General features: G+C 57.2%; 2 protein-coding genes across 7 annotated transcripts; both read right to left on the reverse strand.

The window, feature by feature from the left end:
• Positions 1–1,126: 1,126 nt before the first annotated feature.
• On the reverse strand, positions 1,127–2,327 carry TCAP (titin-cap). Its single transcript, XM_077779092.1, has 2 exons — positions 2,206–2,327; positions 1,127–1,978 (listed from the first exon to the last, which is right to left on the reverse strand). Exons 1-2 carry the CDS (start codon positions 2,313–2,315, stop codon positions 1,585–1,587), a joined length of 504 nt encoding a protein of 167 aa, XP_077635218.1. The 5' UTR covers positions 2,316–2,327; the 3' UTR covers positions 1,127–1,584.
• A 1,251-nt stretch (positions 2,328–3,578) lies between these two features.
• Positions 3,579–23,886, reverse strand: STARD3 (StAR related lipid transfer domain containing 3). 6 transcript variants are annotated; one of them, XR_013338813.1, is made up of 16 exons: positions 23,776–23,886; positions 13,144–13,417; positions 10,287–10,364; positions 9,916–9,993; positions 9,741–9,833; positions 9,250–9,367; positions 8,943–9,041; positions 8,665–8,717; positions 8,235–8,327; positions 7,530–7,592; positions 7,281–7,376; positions 6,839–6,918; positions 6,642–6,746; positions 5,404–5,497; positions 3,936–4,955; positions 3,579–3,683 (listed from the first exon to the last, which is right to left on the reverse strand). XR_013338813.1 is itself a non-coding variant. In XM_077779088.1 (15 exons), exons 2-15 carry the CDS (start codon positions 13,363–13,365, stop codon positions 4,851–4,853), a joined length of 1,338 nt encoding a protein of 445 aa, XP_077635214.1. In that variant the 5' UTR covers positions 13,366–13,417; positions 23,776–23,886; the 3' UTR covers positions 4,214–4,850. The 6 variants fall into 6 exon arrangements, 5 of the variants coding, with proteins under 5 accessions (XP_077635214.1, XP_077635217.1, XP_077635213.1 ...); XM_077779088.1 differs by lacking the exon at positions 3,579–3,683 and having other exon boundaries at positions 4,214–4,955; positions 9,741–9,794; XM_077779091.1 differs by lacking the exons at positions 3,579–3,683; positions 9,741–9,833 and having other exon boundaries at positions 4,214–4,955.
• Between the last annotated feature and the right edge of the window lie 503 nt (positions 23,887–24,389).

Raw genomic sequence — 24,389 nt, forward strand, 5'->3', positions numbered from 1 at the left:
CCCCAGAGCGGAGCTCCGGCCCCGCCCGTCCGATGCAAGCAGCGATAGGGGATGCGAGCGGGGCTAATGCACTTAGCCTTCCGAACAACGGGGCCTCCCTGCTGGCCCTGAAGGCTCTGAGCCTCTTATCTGGGGGCTTCTGAGGGCAGAAGGCTCGGGACATTCTAGCCACGTCGGGCACGCGGGTCCCTGGTGAGGGCTCAAGGACGCAGGCGTTCTCCAGGCTGCCCTGGTCGCCAGAGCGTGGGCTGGGCCTTCCGTGCCAAGGGATTTGGAGTTGTGCCAGTCTGGGGTCTCTCACCCCTCTCCTTCCCCAGCCCTCGCTGCATTTCCCTCTCTTGTGGACGGGGCCGGGCCAGGCCTGTAGGTCCTGCTTGGCATTCCAGGCCAAGATGCAGGGTCTCCCCCCCCCCCCCCATCTTCCCAAAAACAGAAGTGGAGTCCATGGGGCCATCTCCACGGTCTTCCTGGCGTAGACCCCTCTGGGCCAGTCCAGTGTCCCTCTGCCCTGGGTAGGTCACCAGTCCCTGTCCAGATAGACCCCTAGCCTCCTCTGTGCCCTCACCTCAGTGCCCTCCCTGGTCCCCACCTTGTCACAAGAGGAACATGTCTCCTTATTGGGCCAATCAGATTGGGACATGAGTCACAGCAGCTGCAGGGGTCAGAGACAAGAACCTGACCCTGCACTCCCCACAACCCACCCTGGGCTCCCTGGGCAGGGTGGGTAGAGTGGCTGACCTGAGTCAAGGACTGATCCTGTCTGGATTCAGAACTGAGAGGCAGGTCAGCCTGGGGGTCAGTGACCCCATCCACACCCTTAGTAGGTACAGCCAAGGACAGTTCTGGTGCCAGCCCCCTCCCTACTCTCCATGAGATCATTTAAACACACCCTGGATGCCAGCTGGCCTGCTGGGCACTGCCCAGTGCCAGGGGACTGGACACAGAGGCCAGGAACTGCACAGCAGAGCCAGGGCAAGGAAGGGGGCCTGGACAGACTGCCACCCTGTTTACAGCTCTGTCCCTGTCTCCCCCGCCCCCACCCGCAAGCATGGAGCGCACCCACCAGCTCTGCCATATTTAGCTCAGATCCAAAGCCTATTCCCAGAAGTGAGCTGNAAGTCTGGAATGCGATTGAGCATTTATTGCAGCACTAACAGAGGATGCTGGGGGCCCCACTCTGCCTCTGCCTTCTTCACGTCCCCCTCACATCAGTTTTCTCCAAGCCTCCTTCTCAGAGCATTCCAGATCCCCTTAACACTGTTCCTCATCCTTCTCTGAAGCTGAAGCCTGGACCAGGATCATTCCTCTCAGTGACCTCCTGTCCTCACCAGCACCTTCTGTCCTTTCTCCTGGGGCTGGGGGTACTCGGCTGTGCTGGCCCCCAGCTCTCTGCCCTTAGTGCCCACTGTCTTTGCGCCCCTCCCTTTGGGAACTCAGGCATCCTGGCCTCTGGCTCCCTCCTCCCCTAGCCCCCAACTCTGGGCAAACTACAAAGCATCCATGGCCAGCAGCTGCCCTCCATGGTCCTAGCCAGGAAGGGCCCAGCCCACGACGGGCACAGTGGAGCCCGAGTCACCATCCCTCTCAGCCTCTCTGTGCCTCCTGGGACATGGAGCGGGACAGGGAGCGACGAAGGGTGCCGGGCTTGCTGACAGGCACCACAGGGGGCAGCTGCTTGGTGATTTCGGCCACATCCTGGCGCTCCAAACACTGGCCCCCCAGGGCTGTCTCCAGTGCCAACAGCTCCCGCAGCTGGATGGGGGTGTCCTCGCGCTCCTCCTTGGCGGCACCCATCTTGGCGGGGGTGAAGATGGGCAGTGGCAGCACCCGCTGGTAGGGCAGCTGGTACTCCTGCAGCCCGCGGCCGAGGATGCCCATACGCATCACCAACCAGGGGGAACGCTGCACCAGTGCCTGGCACTGTCCCTGCCGGTGGTAGGTCTCATGCCGCTGGGTGTCCTCCTCGTGCAGAGAGCAACTGGGGAGGAGAGGGGAGGGGGGGTGCCCTCCAGTCACCAGCTGGGTAGGGGGCTCCCTGGGGCTGCCAGGACCTGGGGTGCATAAGGGGTGACTCCACTCTCCCCAGCGGGCCCTCTCCTTGTCCCTACCCCCAGAAATTTCTGCAGGGCTTTGTGCCCTGGCCTCCTGAGCCTCAGGAGGGGTGTTGTAGGGGAGAGGAGGGACTCCCAGCTGGCTGGCACTCACCCCTCCTCGGGCCGTGTGGACAGCGTCAGATCCTTCCATTCAGCCCAGAAGGCTTCTCGCCGCTCACAGTCCTCCTCGGACACCTGGCAGCTCAGCTCTGCAGTCGCCATGATCAGTGCTCACTCCCTCTCAGCTCTGCTCCTCCCAGGCCCTTTAAATAGCCCCCTCTTCCACCTCCTCCAGGGGTTATTTTCAGCCCCTCTGGCGTCAGATGCTATAAGCAGAGCCAAGGCTCACTGATGGGGGACTCTGGGCCCAGGGTGGGGGTTGGGGTACCTGGATTCCAACTGGCCTGGCCCCTGCCCCCCAGGGTCAGCAGTCAGCTTCTCAAGAAATCAAGATGCTCCAGCAGGGCTCCAGCAGAGGACAGAAGTCCTCAGAGTGACACCTCCAGGTGTCTGACACCCCTTTGACACTGTCTGAGACCAGGCACATGCCCAGCCTCGTGCTACCTTGGCACTTGCCCTCTGCCCCACCCCTTTCCTCTTGCCCAGGGAAGACAGCGGCCTGTCTGTAAACAGAGCAAGAAATGGCAGGAATCGAGGCCGTTCTGGGCTCGGCACCAGGCCGTCAGGTCCTATCCCCACACCTCTCCTCTGCCAGGGATCAAGGGCATACCCCCGGGCCACACCCCTTGACCGGAAGGGACAGTGCAACCACGTCCTCGGGTGTCTGCATCCAGAGCCCTGGTCCTCGACTGCCACCACCACACTGGCAGGAAATTACTTGGTTAATTCCATACCTGGGACCCTGGGTATGAACCTTTGACAGATGTTTTCCTTTCTCACAGCCAGTGGTCAAAGGAGTGGTTTCCCAAGTCAGGTCGTAAAGAGCAGATGTGGGTGGTGGCCCCCGTCTCTATCACCAACACCCCCAGGCATGTGGGATGGGAATTCAGGGGCTCTAATGAGTGGTACAATCAGATCTGGCTCTAACTCCAACTCGGCCATAAACAGGCTTTGTGACCATGGGTCTGTCCCTGCCCCTCTCTGGGCCTCATTCTCTGGTCACAACAGCCTGACCAGCTCTACTGTGGCATCTGGGAGGGGCCTGGCTCTCATTCAAGGGGAGCAGGATGGCTGCTGGGGAAGCCCAGCACCCCAGGGGAGCAACTTACAGTGCAGGAAACATGGGGTGCAGGGCACGGAGGCGGGGGTGAAGAGTGAGGGCATCACTGAGTGGACACAGCAAAGGGCACAGGAAGAGGCCGCACAGGTGCAGAGGGCCCTGCAGGAACCGCACAGCACCCAGAGGTGGGAGAGGCCCGTGGGCGCCCACCTGGGGCAGACCTGCACGCCCGATTACTGAAGCGTTAGGCCTGATTCTTGTTTTCTTCTATCTTACGATACCCCGGTGACCTAACATTTTACAAAGCAGGAAATGGAGGAACTGAGAGGTAGATTTGCCCAGGGTCACATACCTAACAAGGCCCCAAATAGTACCCTTCTGGCGCTCTGCCAGTTGCCCCGTGGGGAAGCCTGCGGGCAGGGAAGGAGGAAGGAGGGCAGGTGTGGCAGTGGCCCCTGGGAGGCCCCTGCCCTTGGCCTCGGGCTGACTCGATGCTGCCCCTAGTGAGTGTGCTGGGGCGGAGAGGGTAGGTGAGCAGAGCCAGAAAGACTGAGACCCCAGAGGTGCCTCAATGACCCAGGAGCCCAGGCCCCACCCCAGGCCGGCTGTGGGACCCCAAGGACAGTCAAGGCCTGCTATGCGTGCTGCCAGGTCTCTCTTACCTCCCCCCAGATCCTGGGCAGATTATCCCCGGACTTTCCCTCACAGGAGGCCTGGCTGGAGGGAGAGGGGGGCGCATTTTTCTCTGACCAATCCTTTGTCCAGCTGGACCGGTCAGGAAAGTGGGGCATGTCCAGGAACTGGGTCCCCAGTGGCTCCGCCCTCCCTCTGGCTCTGGAAGGGTGAGAGAGGCTGTGTGGAGTGTCTGGCCTGCTCCTTCCCCACATCCACTGTGCTGCACTCCTCTTCTTTCAAGAGGCCAGGCAGGAGGGGCTGCTTTTTCTTCTTTTTGTTTGTTTTTAATAATTGGCTCAAATTACAAAGGTCCCCAAGGAACCCTGGGGGAGGGAGAGAAACTGGGAGTGGCCGAGGTTCACTGCCAGCACCCATCCCCCTCCCCGCCATCCACTCCCCAACAAGTGCATTTGTGGAAAAAGGTCCCAGACCCTTTAAATAACCCTAAAAATCCATGGTGGGAAAGCAGGCAGATGAAGGGGCCCCTGCACCTTACCACTGGCGCCAAGGAAGCCCTGACCTCTGTCCTGCTCAGGGCCGCGGCCCTCCCCCACCAAGTCTGAGGCTCCCATTCCAGATCCTGCCCCTGGCCAGGTAGGGGACAGCAGATCTCTTCCTCCGGGAGGCAGGGACAGTCACTGTGTAAACATCAGCAGAACAGACCCCACTAGTCTCGGCAGCAGACCCTGGAGTCCAGATGCCAGACCTCACAACCTGCTCATGGCCGTGGCTCCCAGGCGCAGCAAAGCATGGTGGAGGGCCAAGGTGCTGCCGCAGGAGGAACCTCTTCCTCCCCGCTGCCTGAGGCCTGCAGGCAGTGGGAAGTGCCACTGGCCCCTCTCTGGCTCTGAAGGCTGTGGCGACAGGACCCTGGCCTGCAGGGTGGTGGCGAGGGAGCATGGTCACGCCCGGGCCCCCAGCTCTCCGATGCGCTGCCGCAGGTGAAAGGCAAATTCAAACATGGTGGCCGCGAGGCTCTGGTGGATGAGGTACCGGGGCAGGCGGCCCTGGGGGGAGGTGGAAAGAAGTTCCAGGATAGCCTGCCCTCCATGGGGGCTCTCCTCTCAACAACAGGCGCTAGTTGGGGGGGGAGGGGGTCCCCTAGGCCAGAGCAGCAGGTGCAGGCGCAGCTCTGGAATGCAGCCTAAGCTACCCTCTACCCCTCACCCCTGGCAGGAAGAACACACTGTGCCAGGTCTTGGCACCAACCACACAAACAGATCTAGGAGGGGCTGGCCTGGCAGCCAGCCACGGCTCCGCGGGGTCTCCGGAGCAGAGGTAAGGGGAGGTACACGCCCTCCAGCGACCCAGGACGAGACCATCTTGATCCTGCCCCAAATTTTAGCTTAAGGAGGCAGTGTAGGTGAGGCCCTGAGCAGGGCAGGAGACCCCAAGGTCCCCCACCAAAGTCCCCTCTACTGTACTCTGCCAGCCTTGTGGCCTCAGCAACCCCACCTTGAGATCTGTATTAAGGATCCAGATGAAGGTGCAGACTCGGGGGTTACTGGCCGACTTGAGCACGATGAAGCCCCCAGGACCATTCTCTCCCCTAAGAGAAAAGCACCATTGTCGGGGAAGTTGGGGGGACACCCTGGAGCCAGGCAAGGCCTCCAACCTCACCCCACACTCCATTCTTGGCCCATCCTGGACTTGGGGTGAAAGAGGGAAGGGGGCTACCGGTCTAGCAACCGCCACTCTGCCTGAGCAGGGGCCGGAACAGGTGTCCCAGAGGCTACAGGATACAGCCCTCCACCCGCCACGTGATGTCGCATGTCGCATCCTCCTGCAGCCCGCCGATGTTGTGCACCCCGTGGCAGCTGTCATCCTCTCTGTCCAAGGATTCTCTGTCAGCTCTGGCTGAGGAGGGGGTTGCCGTGCTTGCATCTCTCACCCCTGCCCAACTCAGTGCGCACTGCGGTGGTGCCAGGAGGGGGTGCCCGGGAGGGGGTGCCTTCCCAGGTGGTGGGCAGGACATGTCCTGTCACCAGGCAGTTGCCATACAGCTCCACTGACAACTCCCGAGCTCACTCCGCACACAAGGAAGTCAGCACCCAGAAAGGAAACACGCGTGTTCATCACCCAGGGGTCTGGTGTGCTGAGTCTCTTATCCCACCAACAGGGCTCTCAGTGGGAGCCCAGGAAGGACGGGGAGAGCGGGAATCGGGGAGACCACCTGCAGCACGGGGGTCTAAGGTTAGACAGCAGGAGAACTGAGGATGCTCTGGAAGAGGCAGCAGGGAGACGAAACTCCTCTTCCTCTGGGGGGACTTCCACACACTCCGGGGAAAGGCAAGGCAGCGGGGACCGACTCTACTCAGGCAGGAAGGTCAAGCACCAGACTGAGTAGAGTCAGGAAGGTCGAGCACCAGAACGCAGACCCTTCTGCTCAGGTCACCCGGACCAGCGAGACCTCATGGCTCCCAGCCCCCTTCCCCTGGACTGGTCCCTGTCCCTGGAGTGCCCCTCTGGCCTGGGTGGCATACTTCCAGCCATTAATCCCTCAGTCTCCGGGAGGCAGAGCAGCAGATTAGCAGGACTAGGCGCTGAGTGGGGCAAAGCCCAGCAGGACAGGGGACAGGAACGCGGCCTCGGCAGGAGAAAGTGCCCAGCTGTACACACTGTCCCCTACCCTTGTCCTCACAGCCACCAGGGGAGGGGCCGGCCAGGGTGACCCTGGGCAGGGCAAGGCTCACCTCACATATTTGTGTGTGGGGGGCTTGGCGCAGTGCGTGGTGGCGATGCCCGACGAGAGGTATCGGTCTCTGCGCCGCTCGATGCGCCGCACGTTCACAAAGTCCCTGGGGGGGCGGGAGGGTTAGACTGGGAGCAGGGAGCCAAGCCCAAGATCCAAGGGGAGGAGGCCTGAGAGGAGGGGCCTGGTGGTGCTCACCTCGGGGAGACCACCCCGCCCGCGGCCCCCGAAGAGACATCGTAGGAGATGAGGGTGTTGTCCTCTACTCGCTGCAGGATCTAAAGGCCGTGAGGGGAGATGTGAAGTACAGCCCCGCCCAGGAAAACCCCAGCACCTCAGGGAACCCCCCGACCAGCCTCCTCTCTGCCCGGGTCCCTTTACTGACAGCCACTCCCAGGCCCTGGGCTGGGCTTTCTCGGCGTGCTCCCTCTCCATCTTCCTGACCCTCTCCAGGAGGTACCATTACCATCATACCCATCTTACGGACAGGGAAGCTGAGGCACAGAGCAGTTCAATGACACGACGCAGGTCCCCAGGGGTAGCTGGCTGTGCTGGGGTATGACTGCACCCTGATCCGCCGTGTTGCTCTGCCTCTGCCCTGAGAGGAGGCCGGGCCAGGACCCCTGGCTCCCCGGCTCACCTGGCAGGCAGTCACCGTCTTGTTCCACAGCACCATCCGCTCGGGCTGCAGGATCACCTCCTGGTACACCAGCTCCGCGGGGCAGGGCAGGAAGGTCTGGGGCAGGGCGGGCAGAGGGCTGGGTGGTGCCAGATGTGCTTGGGCACACCGGCCCCCCCTCTTGGTGGAAACCTGCCAGAAGGCAGGAAGCCCCTTCCTGTAGACTCAGACAGAGCAGGACACTCCTGTACACCTGCTTCCCTTGCTCACCTTCAGGATGAATGTCTTCCCATGAAAGGGAACCTCGATGGTATACACAGTGTCCCCATATTCCTGTGGCAGTGACAGAAGGGAGATAGGGAGGTGGGTGGAGGGCAGGGGGAGGGCATGGTGGGGTCGGCTGGTGGCAAAAGAATGGGTGACAGACAGGGCAGGCTTTTAACAGCTCAGGGTAGAAAACTCTAGGAGTTTGGGGATATTCAAGTAGCTATTAAAAAACAGTAGTTCTGACAAGTGTCTAGCTGCGAGCAGAGAAAGGCTTTTGATATCAAGTTAAAGGACAGAAGCACAGCTACAGCTGTGTCTCCAGGCTGGCCAGGGCTGCGAGAGGGGCTGGCCAGAGAGAGGGACAGGGACGTATCCCCCATTTTCCAAGCTCTCTGCCATCTCTTTAGATAATGTTGTTTTGATCATGAAACAAAACACCAGACACAGGGCAGAAGCCTGGCTTCCTCTTCAAAGCCAGAGCAGAGCGAGGAGAGCAGCGGGGAGCTGAGGATGGGCGTGGGGGAGGGGGCAGTGGAAACATCCAGTTCAGCCCAACCTCCTGCCAGCTGGTGACCCCAGGGCCCAGCCCCCACTCCCGATGCAGAAATATGGTTCCAACCCGTGTGATCCTGGGGCTTCTCAGGCCTTAGAAAAGCAAGCAAAACTCTCAACACACGTGGGCAGGTTAGTGGGAGAGAAGTTTCTTACATTGTTCTTCTCAAACTTCCAGTTCTCCTCCTGGGCCAAAATCTGGTCCACCACTGCCATGGCCTCCTTCCCCTGATGGATATACTCCCGTTCCTGGCCAGGGGTGAGAGGTAGGGAGGGATCAGTCTGGGGCCCGCACCCCACCCTGCTCATGGCCCGTTCTTTCTCTAGATGCTTCACACATGTGGAGTCTGGGCGGGCTCTCAGGCCCTGTGGGAGCCCCAGGGGCCGGGGCTGGGGCTGCTCGCCTCCAGGGCCAGTGGGCCCAACTGACGGTGAGGCAGACGCTCAGGTGCACGCCACCTGGCATTCGCACTGCCTGAGGTCCATGCTGTGCTGGGAAGGCCCTGCCAATCCTGGTTGAGCCCAGCACCAGCCCTTCTCCGGGGTGCCCACTACAGAGGTTGGGAGAGGGTGGGCAGCTAAACACCTGGGCAGAGAAGCTTTTCTTCCCAAGGTCTTCATCTGATTCATTGTCAGACCCTGCAGAAAACAAGCACAGAGACAACAGGAAGGTGTGGGGACAGACTGTGGGACATAGCGGGGTTCAGGCATAAGCGTGAGGTTGTAGGGGGTAGAGGTATGCGTGGTAGAGAGCTGCTCATTTTCCCCAGAGAGCCGATAGAAGGAACAGAAAGAACAGACCCAGCCAACCCACTCCTCATAAATACGCTCCCTGAAGGCAGTTCCCCATCCACCAGCCCTCACCTGCAAAGGATTCTGGGGGTGAATAGAACTGGCCCTCAGACAGAGCGCCAGAGAAGAGTAGGGGTCCTCGGGCGACGGCAGCCTGGGCAGCAAGATACCCTGGGGGAGCAGACATGGGCAGCCATTGTCCCAAAACAAGGGCAGTCATGTCTTAGCAGCCTGGGGTCCCCCCAACTCCAAGCTCATCCTTAGGCTCTTGGTGGCTATTCAGAGCTGGCAAGATAGCTCAGAACTGGCTCTCATGCCTGAAACTCTCCTCTCTTGGGGCTGCAATGACCCTTACTGCACCCCTTCCCCCAGCACTCACATCGCTCCTCCTCGGCCTCCTGTGGTAGAACTTTGAAGTCAAGGAACCATGTCTCCAACCAGGCAAGAACAAAAGAGACGATAGGGAGCAGGTAGCCAAATGCCCCTTTGCTGAGCAGCTGTGGAAGGAGGGGAATGAGCTCCACAGCAGGGGGTCACCCGAGCCCAGAATCCCCACTTGGGACTACTAACTCTGGCATACACCCCATTCCTGGACCAGCTGCTTGGGGACCCTCTGCGGCACATGCCTCTGACATGGATTAATGACTTCTACAGCACGATAAACTGAGGTTAGGCAGGCAGAAGGACTTTCTGTTCTTGTGGTTGCAGAGGGGCAGGTGGAAGAAGCCAGTGACGAGGATTCCTTAGAAATAGAAAGGAGAGGACCCCCCTCACCCCTGTCTGTCAATAGGGACAGACACCCAAAATCAGAGAAAGGGTCCCTTCATAGAACCCCATCCCACCAGACCAGCCAGAACCTGAGCCACTGACCTCAGAGAGGATAACCTTGACAATGAGGAATGCACTGGACACCAGTGTGGTGACCTGCCCAGGGGAGGGAAGGAGGGAGAGAGGGAAAACAGGCTGGGGGGTGAGTCCTCCTCCATACCATCCCTTGCACCAGCCCCGCCAGGGCCTGAGAGCTGCCGGGAGAGTGGCATCTTACCGCAATCACCCACCAGTGCCGGAGCCGCAGCACAGCGTAGCCCAGGAGCAGTCCCGAGAAGCGGAAGAAGGCCAAGACCTGGCAGGGTGGGGAGGGGCGGGGGGGGGGGGGGTGGGGGGGGGGACCTGCAGAGAACCTGNGGGACGATCTGGATGTGGCCTTCTTACACAGGGGTCTACTCTTCCCCCCTCACACTTGGGGCTCTCTGAAGGGAGAGCCTTGTTCAGGAAATTTCTGAATACTGAGAGCTCCCTGGAGATGAGAGCCAAGTCTCCCTGCTCAGGTTAGGGTGTGTGTTGCAGAGAGAAGAGAAGGCAGCCAGGGAGTCCTGTCCTGGGCCATCTCTGCCCCCAGGACCCAAGTCCACTCACAAAGATGTCAAAGAAGGAAGTTTTAAAGTTGTAGTGGATGATCTCCTGCTCCAGGTTCTTCTGGATGCCTGTGTTGGTCTGGAAAAAGGAGATACGAACAGCTCTACGGGCAGGACCAAGTCCCCAGGGATGCCCTCACTTCTGCGGATGGGGAGGAGGCAGGGGGAGGGTGGAACCCGGAGATGGTAAGCCACTGACCAAGGAGGGCCCTGAAACACCAAGGGCACTCAGCCAAAGGACTGAGTCCCCAGCACTAACATCATTCGTTCCTCCAAGTCCCAGGCAACCCAGACAGGTGGGGCCTGGCTCCAGCAATGACACTCGAGGGCACAGTGCCTGGGGAGGGGAGGCCTGGAGGCCCTGTGCCGGTAGGTAGGGCTGGTAGACTGCGTGCTAGGAGCCTGCCTCTCACCACCAAGGTGCTCCATCTTCCCGGCCAACCATCCATCTGGGGTGCTGGGGACCAGGGGTGGGCAGTGGTGTCAGACGGAGCCCCAGGTGGCAAACCAATTGATTGGGTTTGTGCTTAATGGGCAAAATCCATCATAGTGCTGGGAGAGGATGCCCAGCAACGGAGACGGAGTGAGCAGACTTGTCCTCACCCCGTCCCTGCCATAGCCACCCACACATTTGCAAGGGGTCTCCTGACACCTTGGCTGTGGAGGGAGATGATCTGGTTGGATACTAAGAGCGAGATCATAGCCTGACTTATCAGAAGGAATGGGGTGGCAGACCCTGGCTTCTACAGGCAGGGGTGCCAGGCCCCTGGAGGAGGGAGGACAGAAGGGGACTCTGGGGAGTGGAGCCCAGGAGCCTAGAAGGTGAAAACCCTTCATGATCACCTAGACTGGACCTTCTAATCCCCGGCAGATGATCCAAATTGAAGTGGGGGGTGGCTTATTAAAGACACAGATGTTTAGGCCACTGAATCTCAGATTTAGCTAAGCATCTGGAATTTTTACACAGTTCCCAGGTGACTCTGACGCTTAGAGCAGAAGCCAGCAGGCTGGGCAGCCGCCTCAATGACACTTGAAGGCCCCTGCACCTCCAACCATGTGCCTCTACCTCAAGACCACCCTGAGCCTCATGGAGTCTCACACCACCCCCACACCTGACACCCCACCCGACCCCAGCTTAGTCCTCCTCTTACTCCTCCGGCTGCTCCCTCTTGGGCTCCGCAGCCCCTCTGACCCCTAACAGTCACTGTCCCTCACAGCTCTCCCTCTGCCTGGGCACGCGCAGAAGCCGATGGCATCCTGACTCAGGGGACCTGAGTTCCAGCCCCTGCCAGTCTCTGACTACAAGGCCTTGCATGTGTCTCATAATCCTGCTGGAGTCCTTATATACACTGTGCAACACCCAGCCTGTTGAGAACTAAAAATATATATGCTCTAAAACAGGAAAATAAAACCAGGAAAGCAAACAGTATCCCATTTTTAAGTGGCTACCAAGTGAAACATTATGGCTAACGCCACAAATAGTTAAGCCCAGCGTTCTGAACTTTTCATTATGTTTGAAAACAATTTGGAGATTAAGTTTTTCTTGCTTTGCAAGAATTACCAAGTATGCGTAATGACTGCTGAGCTATTATAGCCAGTACATCCAGATTTGCAAAAGTAAATTTACAAAAAAAAATTTTGGCTGTTTTCTGGCAAGAAAATCTATGTTGAATGAAGGCTGTGGGTGAATTTTGGTGCTTGCTTTGATGCTGGATGGGACCTTCCAAAGGAAGAATGCCTAAGACCTCAGAAGCTCTTCAAATGGCTCTGGACCTTGCTGGGCTGCAGTTTTTTCATTGGTAAGATGGTCCCTAAGGTCCCTCATGACTCAATCTCGTTGAAGGTGCCAGTTCATCTCTGTGCACAAAGGACAGTCACCCTCGAAGCTCAACATGCCCAGAATCAAACTTGTCTTCTTTATCCCTAAACCAGTCCCTTCTCCAAACTCCTCACTTCTATCAACAAAGTCATCCTTTGCCCGTCACCTGAGCTTGAGGCCTGGAGGAAGGACACCTGCCATCCTGAACTGTGACCCATTCTGCAGAAGGAAAACAAAGGAAGGCTCAGAGAGGCCAATCCCCTGCTGAGGTCCCACAGCAAATAGAGAGGAGGAGCCAGGACTGACCGAGCCTGAGATGCTCTGCTCTCACAGCTCCTGCCTCTGCGACTGGGTCCTGATCTGCCCTTTCGGTGACTGGAGATCAGGTCCCACAAGGCTGACCAAGCATTGCCCAGGGGGAGTAGGGTGCGGACCCGGCACCGTGAGGCAGCTCCATCTCCGGGCTGCTTAGTGGCATCTCACCACGCCCAGAGAGGCCAAACCAGGGGGCACTGAAGGAGTGTCCAAAATGGGGAGCAAGAGCTAGGAACCCCTGGGAACTGGGAGTTTTTTTACTGGTTTGCTCCCTATCATACCCTCTGCTTTTAGCACAGTGCCTAGGATATAATGGGGCTTTGAAAAATGTCTGCTGAATGAGTGAGTGGGTGAATGAATGAATGAATGAATGGAACCAGAGAGCAACATAGGGCAGAAAAAAGACAAAGGTTTCAATAGTTCAACCAGAGTCCACTGGGCGGTCTCCTCCTTTCTCGGAGTGTCCACTAGAGGGCAGGCTGGCACAGAAGTCAAAAGTGTGAACTCTGCAGCCAGAGGGCTTGGGTTCAAACTCTGTCCTTCTTCACATACTTGCTGACAGAGCTCAGATAAATGCCTCAAGCCCTCTGAGCTCCCAGCTCGTCTCATCTTCCCATTCTCAATTTTACCTCGAAATCTACCCTGACAGAGAGGCGACCCTCCCATACTAAGGTGGAGCAGCTAAGGCCCAGATGACCCCGGCCCCAGCCTTGGCCACACTCACGTTCAGCTCGATGATCCAGAGCAGGGAGATGAAGAGCAGGTCGAAGGTGACAAAGAGACAGAAGGTACGGCGGACATCAGAGATGGCCCGGCGCTTCTCTGGGAGTGGCGGGAGGAAGTGGGAGGAGAGGCCCTGGGAGTGGGACAGTGATGAGCCGAGGGAGGCCACGGCCGGCAGGCTGTGCTCCAAGTCACGGGCCAGCTCCCTAGACAGTCTGTTCATCCTGGTGGGCCCCCCACCTCAAGGCGGGGAAGGCGGGGCCTCAGCTGCAAGGCTGGGGAGAGGCAGGGCAGCTGAGTCAGGGCAGGCATGTCGCATGTCAGGGGCCCAGAGGTCCTGTTAACCTCCTCCATCCCTTTACACACAGTCCCAGGGACGTTGGTTGCTCCCAAACACATCTGCCCCCTCTTACATCCCAACCCCCTGGCAGCCCCAGGCCCTCTCAGCCCAAATTCTCTCCTGCAGTCCTACTTCTGGGTGGGAGTGGTTTGAGCATCCCTCTCACTCGGCCCTCCTCACCACCCCCCTGTAAAGCCCAGCGGCCGCATGGTTCACCCTTGGAGGGATCTGGGGTCCTCCCCGCTGCTTGAGAGCACAGCCTGCTCCTGCCATGCCCGGCCCTGTGGTTCAGCCTCCGGTCCTGTCAACAGCCTCCCGGGCCTGCCCCCACCCCCAGGAGAAGAGGGCCCCAAGCTCTGTTCTTTGTTTGCCAAGCACAAAGCCACATTCCCTCCCAGCAGCCAGCCCTACCCTCCCACCCCCTAATCCATGGCAACTGGGAGGGACTTCCTAGAGCTGCGTCTCCGTCTCCGGGTGCTCTGCGCTGGGACAGCGGGTATGGAGAGAGAACATCCTGGTCCCTTCTCTCTAGCTCCACCCCACCACCCCCATGTCAGGCCTACCACCATCCTCTGGCCTGGCCATTGCAACCAGCGTAGCGGGCGGGTCTCCAGGCTGCCTCTCTCACCCTGTAACAACGCTTCTTGAACAGCCAGAGAAAGGCTTTCCAAACACTGATCGCAGCCTGCCGCTCCCCGAGGCCTCCAGCCCAGGCCCTGCGGGGCGGCCCCGCCAGCTCTTCACATGGCTCCTCTCACAAGGCAGGTGGGGCTCACCCCCAGCGCCACCCTGGCCTTCTTTTAGGTCTCTCAGTGTAACAGCCTGGTCCTGCCTGGGGCCTTGGACCTAGCTCTCCCTTCCCTAGTCCCTCCAGCAAGCAGCTCAAAAGTCCTCTCCTCAGAGCCCGCGCCCTCCTGCCCCCAATCACAGCGGCTTGCCCTTGTCCTATTACGGGGCTTCACACTCTTCTGTGAGCTCATCACTACCCAAAATGGCCTTGTTCATTGTTCTGCAAACCCTACAGGTATGGGGCTTCCACCCGACTGGTCACTGCTGTCTCCTAGCGCCTAGCACAACGTCTGGCACCGAGCGGATGCTGGACTGGCTGCTGGGTAAATAGATGCTCCAGGGGGTCTCCTGGTCCTCAGCTCCATGCTACGCAGCAGAGAAACGGGCAAACCCTGAAGAGGCTAGGAACCAGCCACTGCCTGAGGCTAAGCCAGAGCTCCACTGCTCATAGAACACTGTGCCCACGGTTGTGCTTCATGCCCACACAGGGCAGGATGGGTCCTTCCACGTTACAGACAACGCAGCCAGGACTGAAGGGGGAATAGAGCCACCTCTTACCTGTGTGTGCGGCCATGGGGCTGAAATTCTTATGATCCAAGGCAAGATCCAATCAGTCTCCCCCCTAATCTGTGATCCCTTCACACCTTTGTTATGCCTACAACTTCCAGGGGCCCTTAATCTATCAGGTCCTGAACAAGCCCCCCGTTTGTGAACAGCAGAAGACTCTGACCAAGCCAGTTTGTCCATCCCTCTGCCTCTGTGCAAGCCCCAGAGGACAGGAGCTGACTGTTCTCAGCAGAGGCACCCAGCCCAAGGCCACCCCCTAATACCACAGTGCTGGGGCTGCCGTGCCTGGCTCATCTGGAGCGTACTGAAGGAAAGCTGGGCCCAGCTCCGGAAGGAGGCAGTAAGACAGGGGATGTGACAGGCCGCCGGCAATGGCACTCACCCCCAACATCCATCAGGTGAACCTGGTGCCAGACTGAACACTCAGTGCATATCTCACTGTGACAGGGCGCAGCTCCAGGGTGGGTGACATTTCCTGGTCTCTAATAGCCCTCTTGTCTGCTACCAGAACTGTCTCCATCTTTCTTCCTCCTTCCTGTCTCTCTCACAAACTACTTTTCTCTTTGTGTCTCCGTGCCAGCCCCCACGTCCCCAGTTCATGCCCTTCTTTCTGGGTCTTCTGCTCTAAGTCTCTCCTCATCTGTCTCTCTCCACCACCATGAGCTCAGTCTCCCTTGAAAGTCTCCCCTTCCGCCTGTGTGTGTGTGTGTGTGTGCGTGTGTCTGTCTGTCTGTCTCTCGTCTTCCCTATCTGCTCCTCTCCCTCTTCTTGAATCACTGCAGGGTCCTGTGGCTTCCCTACTCCCAGCTGCTCTTGAGTCTGTCTGGCATCACCCCCCCACCCCAGCTTTCTCCCTCCCTGCCTGGGGACAGGACTCGGATGGGGACAGTGATGTGAGATGCCACTGGAGTGGCACGGACACTCACACATGCAGACATCCTTGTTCAAGCAAGAGACACAGATGGGGGCTGAGAGCAAAGGTGTTGGGGGGGTGGGGAGAGCTGCAGACACAGGGGTGTGTGGGAGCCAGGCACGGGGCCTCTGAAGCAGGGCCGGGGGCAGCTGGCCAAGAGGCAGGGAGAGGGGGCTTCTACATCACCCTCCCCCACAAAAGCTGCTCAGAGTCCAAAGAAGCAAGAACTTGTAGAGTAGAAGGAGCACCAGTCATGAATGAAGACCTGAGCGCCACTCTTGGGGCAGCCATGGACCCTAACTGAGCAAGTCCCCCCTTTATCTGGGGGAAAAGTCAGTGGTTTTTTTAAACCCCCTTCTTCAAGCAAGAGAAACTTAAGAGAAGAAAAGAAAACCTGACTTGGAACGTTAATAAACAATAAAGATAAAAACAGACTGTTACGGGTCCTGCCACAGAGAGCCCCACTCACCACCCTCCCTGGGTCACCCCGGAGGCACCTCCTTGGGCGCAGTTTGAAAACTGCCCACTCAGATGACTTCAGAAGATCTCTGAGCTCCGTCAGACTGCCTGCCAGTCTAAGGGGTGAAAACCGTCTTGGCCTGGAACTGCCCTTAGTGGTCCCCAAAAAGCACTGTTTTCTGGCCCCCAGCCCTGAGGGCAGAACGGTGAGGCCTGGCCTCCCCCACGCCACTGTGCCCACCATCCTGATGAGGGGGAGGCAGAAATGAGAGCGGTGGGTTAGAGACGGCAGGGCCGCCGCCCAGGCCCACAGGAGCAGCACTCCCTGGCGAGCCCGGCCTCTGCTGTCACCTGCCCGGCCGGGCCTGCACGGGTGTCTGGAGTGGAGCAGCATGTGTGGCGTGAAGAAGTCAGTCCGGAAAGGCTGTAGACTTGACACTCACTCAATGTGGGCTTTAGGGGAAGCGGAGCTGCTAAGGCCTGGGGAAGGGGGCAGGGAAACAGAGGTTTTATCATCTCCAGTAAGGGAAGGAGGGTGAGGGGAAGAGGCAGGCCACTGGGTACAGCGGATGACTCGAGTTCTTGTCCCCCAAGGCAAAGGGGAGGGAAAGGGCCAGCCCCCAGGGCCTGCCGGGTCTTCTCTTGCCCTAGGAAATGCCAGTACTGGCCAGATTGCAAGAGGAACTTTCAGGTAGGGTCCCAGACTCGGGGCAGCTGACATCGTGGAGAGAAAGCTGGACTCTGAGGTCAGGGTTCAAATCTCAGTCTGCATTTACAAGCTATGCAATCTGGAGCGAATGTAACCATTCTGGGACTCAGTTCCTTCAGCTGAGTTAAATAAAGGCTATGTTAATACACTTAATGCCTTAGAACTATATCCTCAAAATGATTCAAATGGTATATTTTATGTTATACATATTTTACCACAATAAAAAAAGCAACGATAATTGCTACCTCCTAGGGCTGGCATTTCTAGAAGTGTCAGGAAGAAGTATGGTAGATGCTTGGTCGGTGGTGGTTGAGATGGAACAAGTAGCTGGCAAGGTTGTTCACGTAAGGGAAAAAGTGTGTGTGTGTGTGTGTCTGTGTGTGTGTGTGTCTGTGTGTGTGTCGGGGAGGTGCTTACACACCACAGCAACATGTAAGGAAAAAGTGTGTGTGTGTGTGTGTGTGTCAGGGGGGGTGCTTACACACCACAGCAACATGTAAGGAAATCACCCAAAAGGCCTGGGTTTAAATGTGAGCTCTACAATTCTTCCCACAGGTGACCCTGAGCACCTAAAGTCTCTTAAGCCTAAAGTCCGGGTCCCCTACCTGTGCACAGAATGGGCCAAGTCATTCCAGCTCCAGGTGAAGGTGAACTCCGAGGCTAGGGGTGGGGGCAGGAAGTGGGGGGCTCTCAGAGGAAGTGCCAGTGGTGCCCGGCCCCCCTACAATTCCAAGCTCCATCTCTTCAGTCACCCCCAGTTCCCCACTTCCATAGCTCTTAAGGGACAGGGGCACAGATGGGGTCCTTGCCAGCTCTCAGTCACAGCCCAGACCACAAGCTCCAGCCACCTCTCTGCGGCTCCACACCCCGACTGCCTGCAATTTCTGGCTGGCATTTCCCGGCCAAGGCAAGTCTTCAGTTTGAACAATGCCACTCACTCACTGTACAAGCTTCAGAGGCTACATCTGGAAACTGGGGACACTGGTCTTGACCCTGGGCTGTCAGGGGCATCGAAGGACACGGTGACGCATGTGAAGTGCCTAGCACAGTGTCTGGCACCACAGAGTAAGTGCTCATTAGACGTTAGCCACTGCCACTGCTGCCACCTGAGTTTTCCTGCCCTTTCCCAAGCGCTGACCTCCAACAGAGGTCTGGCCAAACTGTACCATGCCCAGTGAGAGCTTCTTCCACAAGGCTATGCTCTGTGGCCCTGGGGAAGGAAGACCAAGTCTCATCTGTACCCAGAAATGACCCACATTCTCTAAACCTTCTCTCAAGGCTAACGGGGCAGTGGACACAGGCTCTCAACACCTTCCTCACCCCATATTCCTCAGGAAATATGAGCGTTAGCCCCACACTGGCCACAGAGGCTTCCCAGTGGAGTCCCTTTCTCTGTACAAATCAGGAGGAATCAGTAAGGCTGAGAAAGGACTGGATTCTTCGCGTAGAGATGTTTCAAACCCTGGATTCCTGCTTTATTATCACTGAACCTCTCTGCACCTTAGTTTTCTCCTCAGTGAAGTGGGGGTAACAATTGCATCTACTTCTTACAGGTATTAACAGGACTGAATGTCTTACTCAACGTAAGGGCTAGGACAGCACCTGACACAGAGTGATCACTGCATAAGATTAGCTAGTATGACATCCTGAGTCTTCTTTAGAGGATGACAGGCTTGTGCTCTGATGGCCTCCATGAGATGGGCCAGGACTGGGGCTGTTCTGGGTCAAGTCACCCGTGTAATGCTCAGGTTAGTGGAGAATCCATAGACAGGCAGGAGGTCGGGGCTCTGGGTGTGGAAGAGTGGCCCTGGCCTGGGTCCTGCCACTGGCAGCATGGGAGGGGGCTGGTTCCGGGAGGCCAGGAGAGCAAATCCAACAGGACTACAGGCCACGCGGACGAGCCAGCACAGAAGGAACAAATCTGGCCTGGCACGGGCCTGTGGCGGCACCCCGCAGACGTTCCTCCTTTACTCCTCACACGCGCCACCAAGAGCAGCCCCTTCGGGTCCAGACTGTTTCTCCTGGAGCTGGACTCCACCCTCTGCTGGTGTTTCACCCCACTTAGAATCCAGCCACCCTCTCCACCAGCAGGCCAGGGGAACTGGCAGCCTGGGTACCAACCTGCAGGGAGAAGGCTGGAGGTGAGCTAAGTTCCTTGAATAGCAAAGGTCAAGAAGAAAGGACGTGCTCCCTCCGAAAGACCCCAGTCCTCCTCTCTTGCTATGGGGGCTGATCCCTGTCCCCTCCCCCTGACACTTTCCTGACCACTGGCTGCTCCCAGGACACACCCTGGCTGGCAGGTCTCCCTTCTGTGGCTCTACTTCCCTGTTTTCTCATTCTGGAATGACCTCGCCTCCAAGCTTTCCCACCCCAGCGCTCCCTCACCCTCCAGGAGTTCCCGAACCCCAGCTCTCAGGACTCTGGCTCAGTAGTTCCCTTATCAAACGGCTAGACTTGAGCCTCAAAGTCATCTTTCCTTGAATGCTTTAGGCCTGGGTCACACACAGTGCTTTGCCAGGGTATATGTCTAATAAGTTAACTGGCCTGTGGGTCTGTAATGCCCACCCTGGAACAGGTGAAAGGGCATCAGACTGGAGTCAAAAGCCCAAGGCCATTCTTGGGGTGCCTGGGTGGCTCAGTGAGTTGAGCAACCGACTCTTGATTTCAGCTCAGGTCATGACTCCAGGGTCATGGGATCAAGCCCTGCTTCAGGCTCTGTGCTGAGTGGAGTCTGCTTAAGATTCTCCTTCCCTCCCTTTCTCTCTCTCACTCTCACCTCCTCAGGCCCTCTCCTCTGCTTGCTCATGCCCTCTCTCAAGAAGGAAAAAAAAAAATTGTCCAAAGCTATTCTTTATTAAGCTGTGAGCCGTTGACTAAATCACTCAGTTTCTCTAAACCTCAGTTTCCTCATCTATAAAACAGGGATAGTAGAGTGACCACTTCACGGAGCTACTGAAAGAATTAGAAAGAACACATCCAAAATGGTCTATGCTCAAATAACAGTAGCTATTACTACTATCAGGAGCCATGAGACAGTGTTAGAGGCAGCGTCCTGGGCCAGGCATGTACTGCACAGCACTCTGGCCAAACTGAGGGTCCCATCTGTGCTTCTGGATGGAAGGATGGGCCTGGCCTCAGAGAGCTGCCCCAGGTTGGTACACATTAGGCTCTACTGTACTTCAGGGCTCAGTGGCCCGTGCCTCAGCCCTAGCACAGTTAGTTGGCTTATTAGCTCCCGACTCTGTCCCACCAATAGAGAGTTTGGGAAATTTTCTGGAGAAGTAAGAGCTTAAGGAGAGGACACACACACAAGGCTCCGTTTCTCCTTTCCTTCTGGGGAAGTGGAAAGGGGAAGAGTCAAGCCAAAACAGAAACTACATTCATCACGGTACGCTGCCCGTTCCAGCCCGGACGTTCTGTGGTACAGTTAACTGGAAAACCTTAGCAGGCTAAGATCTCCTCAGTCATTCCTGCCCCCTCCACACGCCAGGCCCTGTTAAATGTCGGGGATGTCCTGGCCCACTCAGAGGCTGGTGAGTCAGGCCCCACCACACCCTTAGTGCTACTGGATAAACTAATGAGGTCAAGTTCTCAAGGTCAGTCTGGAAAGGGCCAGTCATCTTCCGGGAGAGATCTCAGCCCCATCAGCCTACTCAAAGGAAGGTCCCATAGGCAGAAGGGAGTTCAGCAAAGACCCCTCCCAGCACCAGCGTTGACCGGACAAAAGCCAGAATCAGCCTTTCCCTCTCCAGAAAAGGTTCACAGGGATACATAACTGGTCAGATGGAATGCCTTGCTTATCCCCTGTCCTACAGATGTGGCAGCCACCCCTTTGGGGGTTGGGACCCGGAGGCAGTTTCTCAGAGACACCTGTGGACCTGCAGTCAAGAGACAGTTCTTGAAGTTCCTACTGAGTGACTTCCCCTGAGTCTCAGCTTGCTCATCTGTAAAATGGAGCCAATCTTCTCTACCACTCAATGGAACAAGTATGAGCTGACATATACAGGACTTTTGGTCTCACCCACAACTCCTCTTCAGTGTAGGTGTGCAAGAGCTCAGTCTAATGAAGCATGCGAGCTGAGAACCTATAACAGGCCAGATGCTGTGCTAGTCCCTGGAGATATTTAGGGGCTCTGGGTCTGGTGAGAGAGGCTAACAGGTAAATAAGACAAGGTGCCACACTGTAATCAGCACATTCAGGAGGGAACAATGGACCGTGGGCTCTCAGAGAAGGGAGCATCTGACCCAGGCTGGAGTGGGTGAGGTTGGGAAAGCCACAAAGAGTGGAGCCATCTGACCCAAGCCTTGAAGAATCGGCATCTCCCAACCACAGGCAAGGATGATGAGCAGTCCAGGTAGGCAAAACAGCATAAGCAAAGGCCCAGACTCTGGTCTGAAGCACAGGCCCAGCCCACAGGTTTGCAAGCTAACTACCCCAGGGGGCCTGCCCCAAACACCAGGCACCAGGCCTTCACACCTCCCCTGGGCATGGCCCCCACAGGCTCCTAAATCAAGGGGACACTTCCTCATGGCCAAGCAAGGAAAGGAATCCCCAACCTCGGCAGAGGAAGCTGCCTCTGCCCTCTTGTGCAACTTGGCCCTCCCCCTGAAAGAGCTCTGTTCAGAAGACCCAGGTGCCCATTCTCTGAGTCTACCCTGGTCTCTACCTCCCTCTGGTAGCTTCATCTTCTTGCTCTAAGATCCCTCACTAATCATCTGCTCCTCTGGGAAGTCATTTTGGCCTTTCTCCCCTATCGGTTCCCAGAGCTCTGTGTACATTTCTCTAGAATTAATGCTTGCCATGTAACATTCATTCACTTCCAGAGTCATTTCCTGAGCAAACTAACATCAGGTCTGGGTCTTCTTCATTCTTGAATCCTCACTGAATAAATCCAGATCCTGCCCCCAATGCCCTCCACCCCAGTGTCTTATTTACTGACAAAACGCTAGGCTTTGGAGTTCTGGAACAGAATGAGAAGTAAGCCACATCAACTGTACTCAAGCAATTTACGAAATTAAAAATGATAACCATGGCTCTCGAATGTTCTTAAATAAGCAGTAACGGCTACTGTTTATTTACTGAGCACTCACATGCGGTTTTAAGCCCTACACATAATTTCATTTAATCCTCACGGTACCTCTATGAGGTAGGCACATTGCTACCTCCATTTTACAAATGAGGAAACTGGGGCGCTTTCTTCATCAAAGTTATAAGATAATGTCAGAACTCACAAAGTCTAATTCAGGAGTCTGTTTGCTCAACCACTGCTCTACTATGGACAGGGTGGTGCAGGGACACAGGGGATTAGTGTTAAGTCTTGGACAGGGTGGATGGAAGAAAGTCTACCCAGAGGTGGTACTGCCGGAGCTGAGCACTGAGAAGGACAAGCAGAAGGTAGCCTGACAGAGAAGAGAAGAAGGGGCTTCCCAGACAGAGAGGCTGGTATGGAAAGGCATGGAGACACGAAATTGCAGGGTGTGGGCAGGCACCTGCAGCGCCATGTTACTGGACTTTAGGGTGCGCACAGAAGACTGGCAGGAAAGAGATCAGAACCCAGAGAGCTCTGTAAATAGTGCTAAGGATTCAGCCTTTTCCCACAGCAAGGAGAAGCCAACAAAGGGTTTTAAGCAAGGTAGTAACACCATGAGACTAGTGTTCTAAAAGGATCACAGGAGGGGCCCCTGGCTGGCTCAGTCAGGAGCTGAAAAGAAAAGAGGGGAAGGGGAGGGGAGGGGAGGGGAGGGGAGGAAAAGGAAAAGGAAAAGGAAAAGGAAAAGGAAAAGATCACAAGAGTTAGTCTGGAGTTTGGGTCGCAGGCAGCCATGAATGGAAGTTGCTAGCAAGCCACCGCGGTTATCCTGGTGACAAACACATCAAGGTGATCACAGACGAGATGGAGGCACGGGACCAGGTCTGAAGCATGTTCAGGACGTTGGCTGGATTGGGTCACCCCACTGATGTGGGAACTGAGGGAGAAGAGGAACTGTAAATTCCCCGTCTCTCGCTGAGACGGGAGGGCAGAGGAAGAACGTGCTTGCAGGGAATGACACCAGTTCCAGTCAGCGCCAGCCGGAGTGGAGCTGTCCAGCTGGTGGCTGGACGGCCAAGTCTGGGGCTCCAAGAAGGGACTGCACTGAAGAAAGAGGTCTATGTGGGCGCCTTTTGGGTCTTTAGGTGGTGTAAAGCTGAAGCCATGAGAGTGGAGGATACCATCAAAATTCAGTGTACAGTGGGGGCTGGGCAGGAGAAGAGAATGTGAAACGGTACTTCTGTCAGAACAGTAGAAAGAAAATAAGGAGACGCTGATGCGGAGGACGCCACAGGGGGCGGGGTGACAATTATATTAATTAGGAACGAGTGTCACTGGTGTCATACACCTCTAAGAACTCAAGAAAGATTCTTTAAAGGGCCCTTTTGATGTCAGTTAGGAAGTCATACACTGCCGTTTTCAAAGGAAGTTGGGGGAGACCGGATGACAGCGAGACGCAAACCTGCTGGAACGTGTATTTTCTTCCTCTTTCAAAGACCCCGACCCCTGCCCACATCAACTCCTAAACCCAGATTTCGTCCCTCGCCTCTACCCTCAAAGTGGAGAGCGAGGCTCAGGAGGACGATCGGGGTCCCCCTCCCCGGGAGCTCTCGGGTGGGCGGGCCGCGGAGGGTTGGCGCCAGAGCCCCCCGGATCCCGCGTGGGGCGGAGCGAGGCCGAGCTGAGGAAGGGGGCGGAACCTGGGACATCAGGGGTGTGGGAAGGGTCGGACGGAACCAACAACGGACACTAAGCAAGGAGGTGGAATCCGCTGGCGAGACACAGCCCTCGTACCACCCGGCCCCAGTGACCTCCCCCAGACCCACCTGCTCCATGTCTGCCACGGCCCGTGTTCCTCCGGCCCCAGCCGCAGTTCGGCCCCGCAGCCCCGGGAGGGCCTCCGAGCGGAACAGGATCTCCCGGCGGCTGCGCCGCTTCCGCCGCTGAGCCCGCCCCCTAGAGCGAACAGGGACGTGCGTAGACGTGCAGCCCCGCCCCTTCGCCTCAGTCTCCGCCCCCAAGCCCTTGGGCCTCATCCTGAGACCGGAAGTGGGGATTGCTAAAGTGGTCTTACTGGTGGGGGAAAATGGAGAAGCAGCCTACGAGCATCATCACTGTTGGGCCGCAGAGGCCTGGTACTGTGGGGGGAAAGGGGAACTTCCTGAGGGGAGGTTTTTGGGGCTAGGGGACAGGGCCTTAGGAGGGATCCACTTACTCTTGAAAGTTCTTTGCCTCCCTGCCTCTTTCAGCCATCCTGACCTAACAGGATCTAGTACTTCTGTGGTTCTTCCTAAGAATGCTCCTAGCTTGTCTGCAGGAAAGACTCCCAGACTAGAGGACTGGACAGTAGGATCGAGATGGGCACCAACCAGGTCTTCCACATAGGGGAACCCGTTACCCCCTCCTCCCTCTCCTTTCCCCTGAAAGAGAAGTCTCAGCA

This window comes from Crocuta crocuta, unplaced genomic scaffold (genome assembly GCF_008692635.1).
Source record: "Crocuta crocuta isolate KB4526 unplaced genomic scaffold, BGI_CrCroc_1.0 scaffold68, whole genome shotgun sequence".
In the NCBI taxonomy this organism is placed as follows: domain Eukaryota; kingdom Metazoa; phylum Chordata; class Mammalia; order Carnivora; family Hyaenidae; genus Crocuta; species Crocuta crocuta.

What these genes read in the sequence shown, in the direction of transcription:
- TCAP (XM_077779092.1), bottom strand. Translation starts at nt 2,315, where the DNA reads ATGGCGACTGCAGAGCTGAGCTGCCAGGTGTCCGAGGAGGACTGTGAG. An exon ending in TCCACACGGCCCGAGGAGGG is followed by an intron (nt 1,979 to 2,205) that starts GTGAGTGCCAGC and finishes TCTCCTCCCCAG; the next exon opens with TTGCTCTCTGCACGAGGAGG.
- STARD3 (XM_077779086.1), bottom strand. Translation starts at nt 13,365, where the DNA reads ATGAACAGACTGTCTAGGGAGCTGGCCCGTGACTTGGAGCACAGCCTG. An exon ending in TCAAGGTTATCCTCTCTGAG is followed by an intron (nt 9,368 to 9,740) that starts GTCAGTGGCTCA and finishes CTCCTTCCACAG; the next exon opens with CTGCTCAGCAAAGGGGCATT. An exon ending in GGAAGTTTGAGAAGAACAAT is followed by an intron (nt 7,593 to 8,234) that starts GTAAGAAACTTC and finishes TCACTGCCACAG; the next exon opens with GAATATGGGGACACTGTGTA.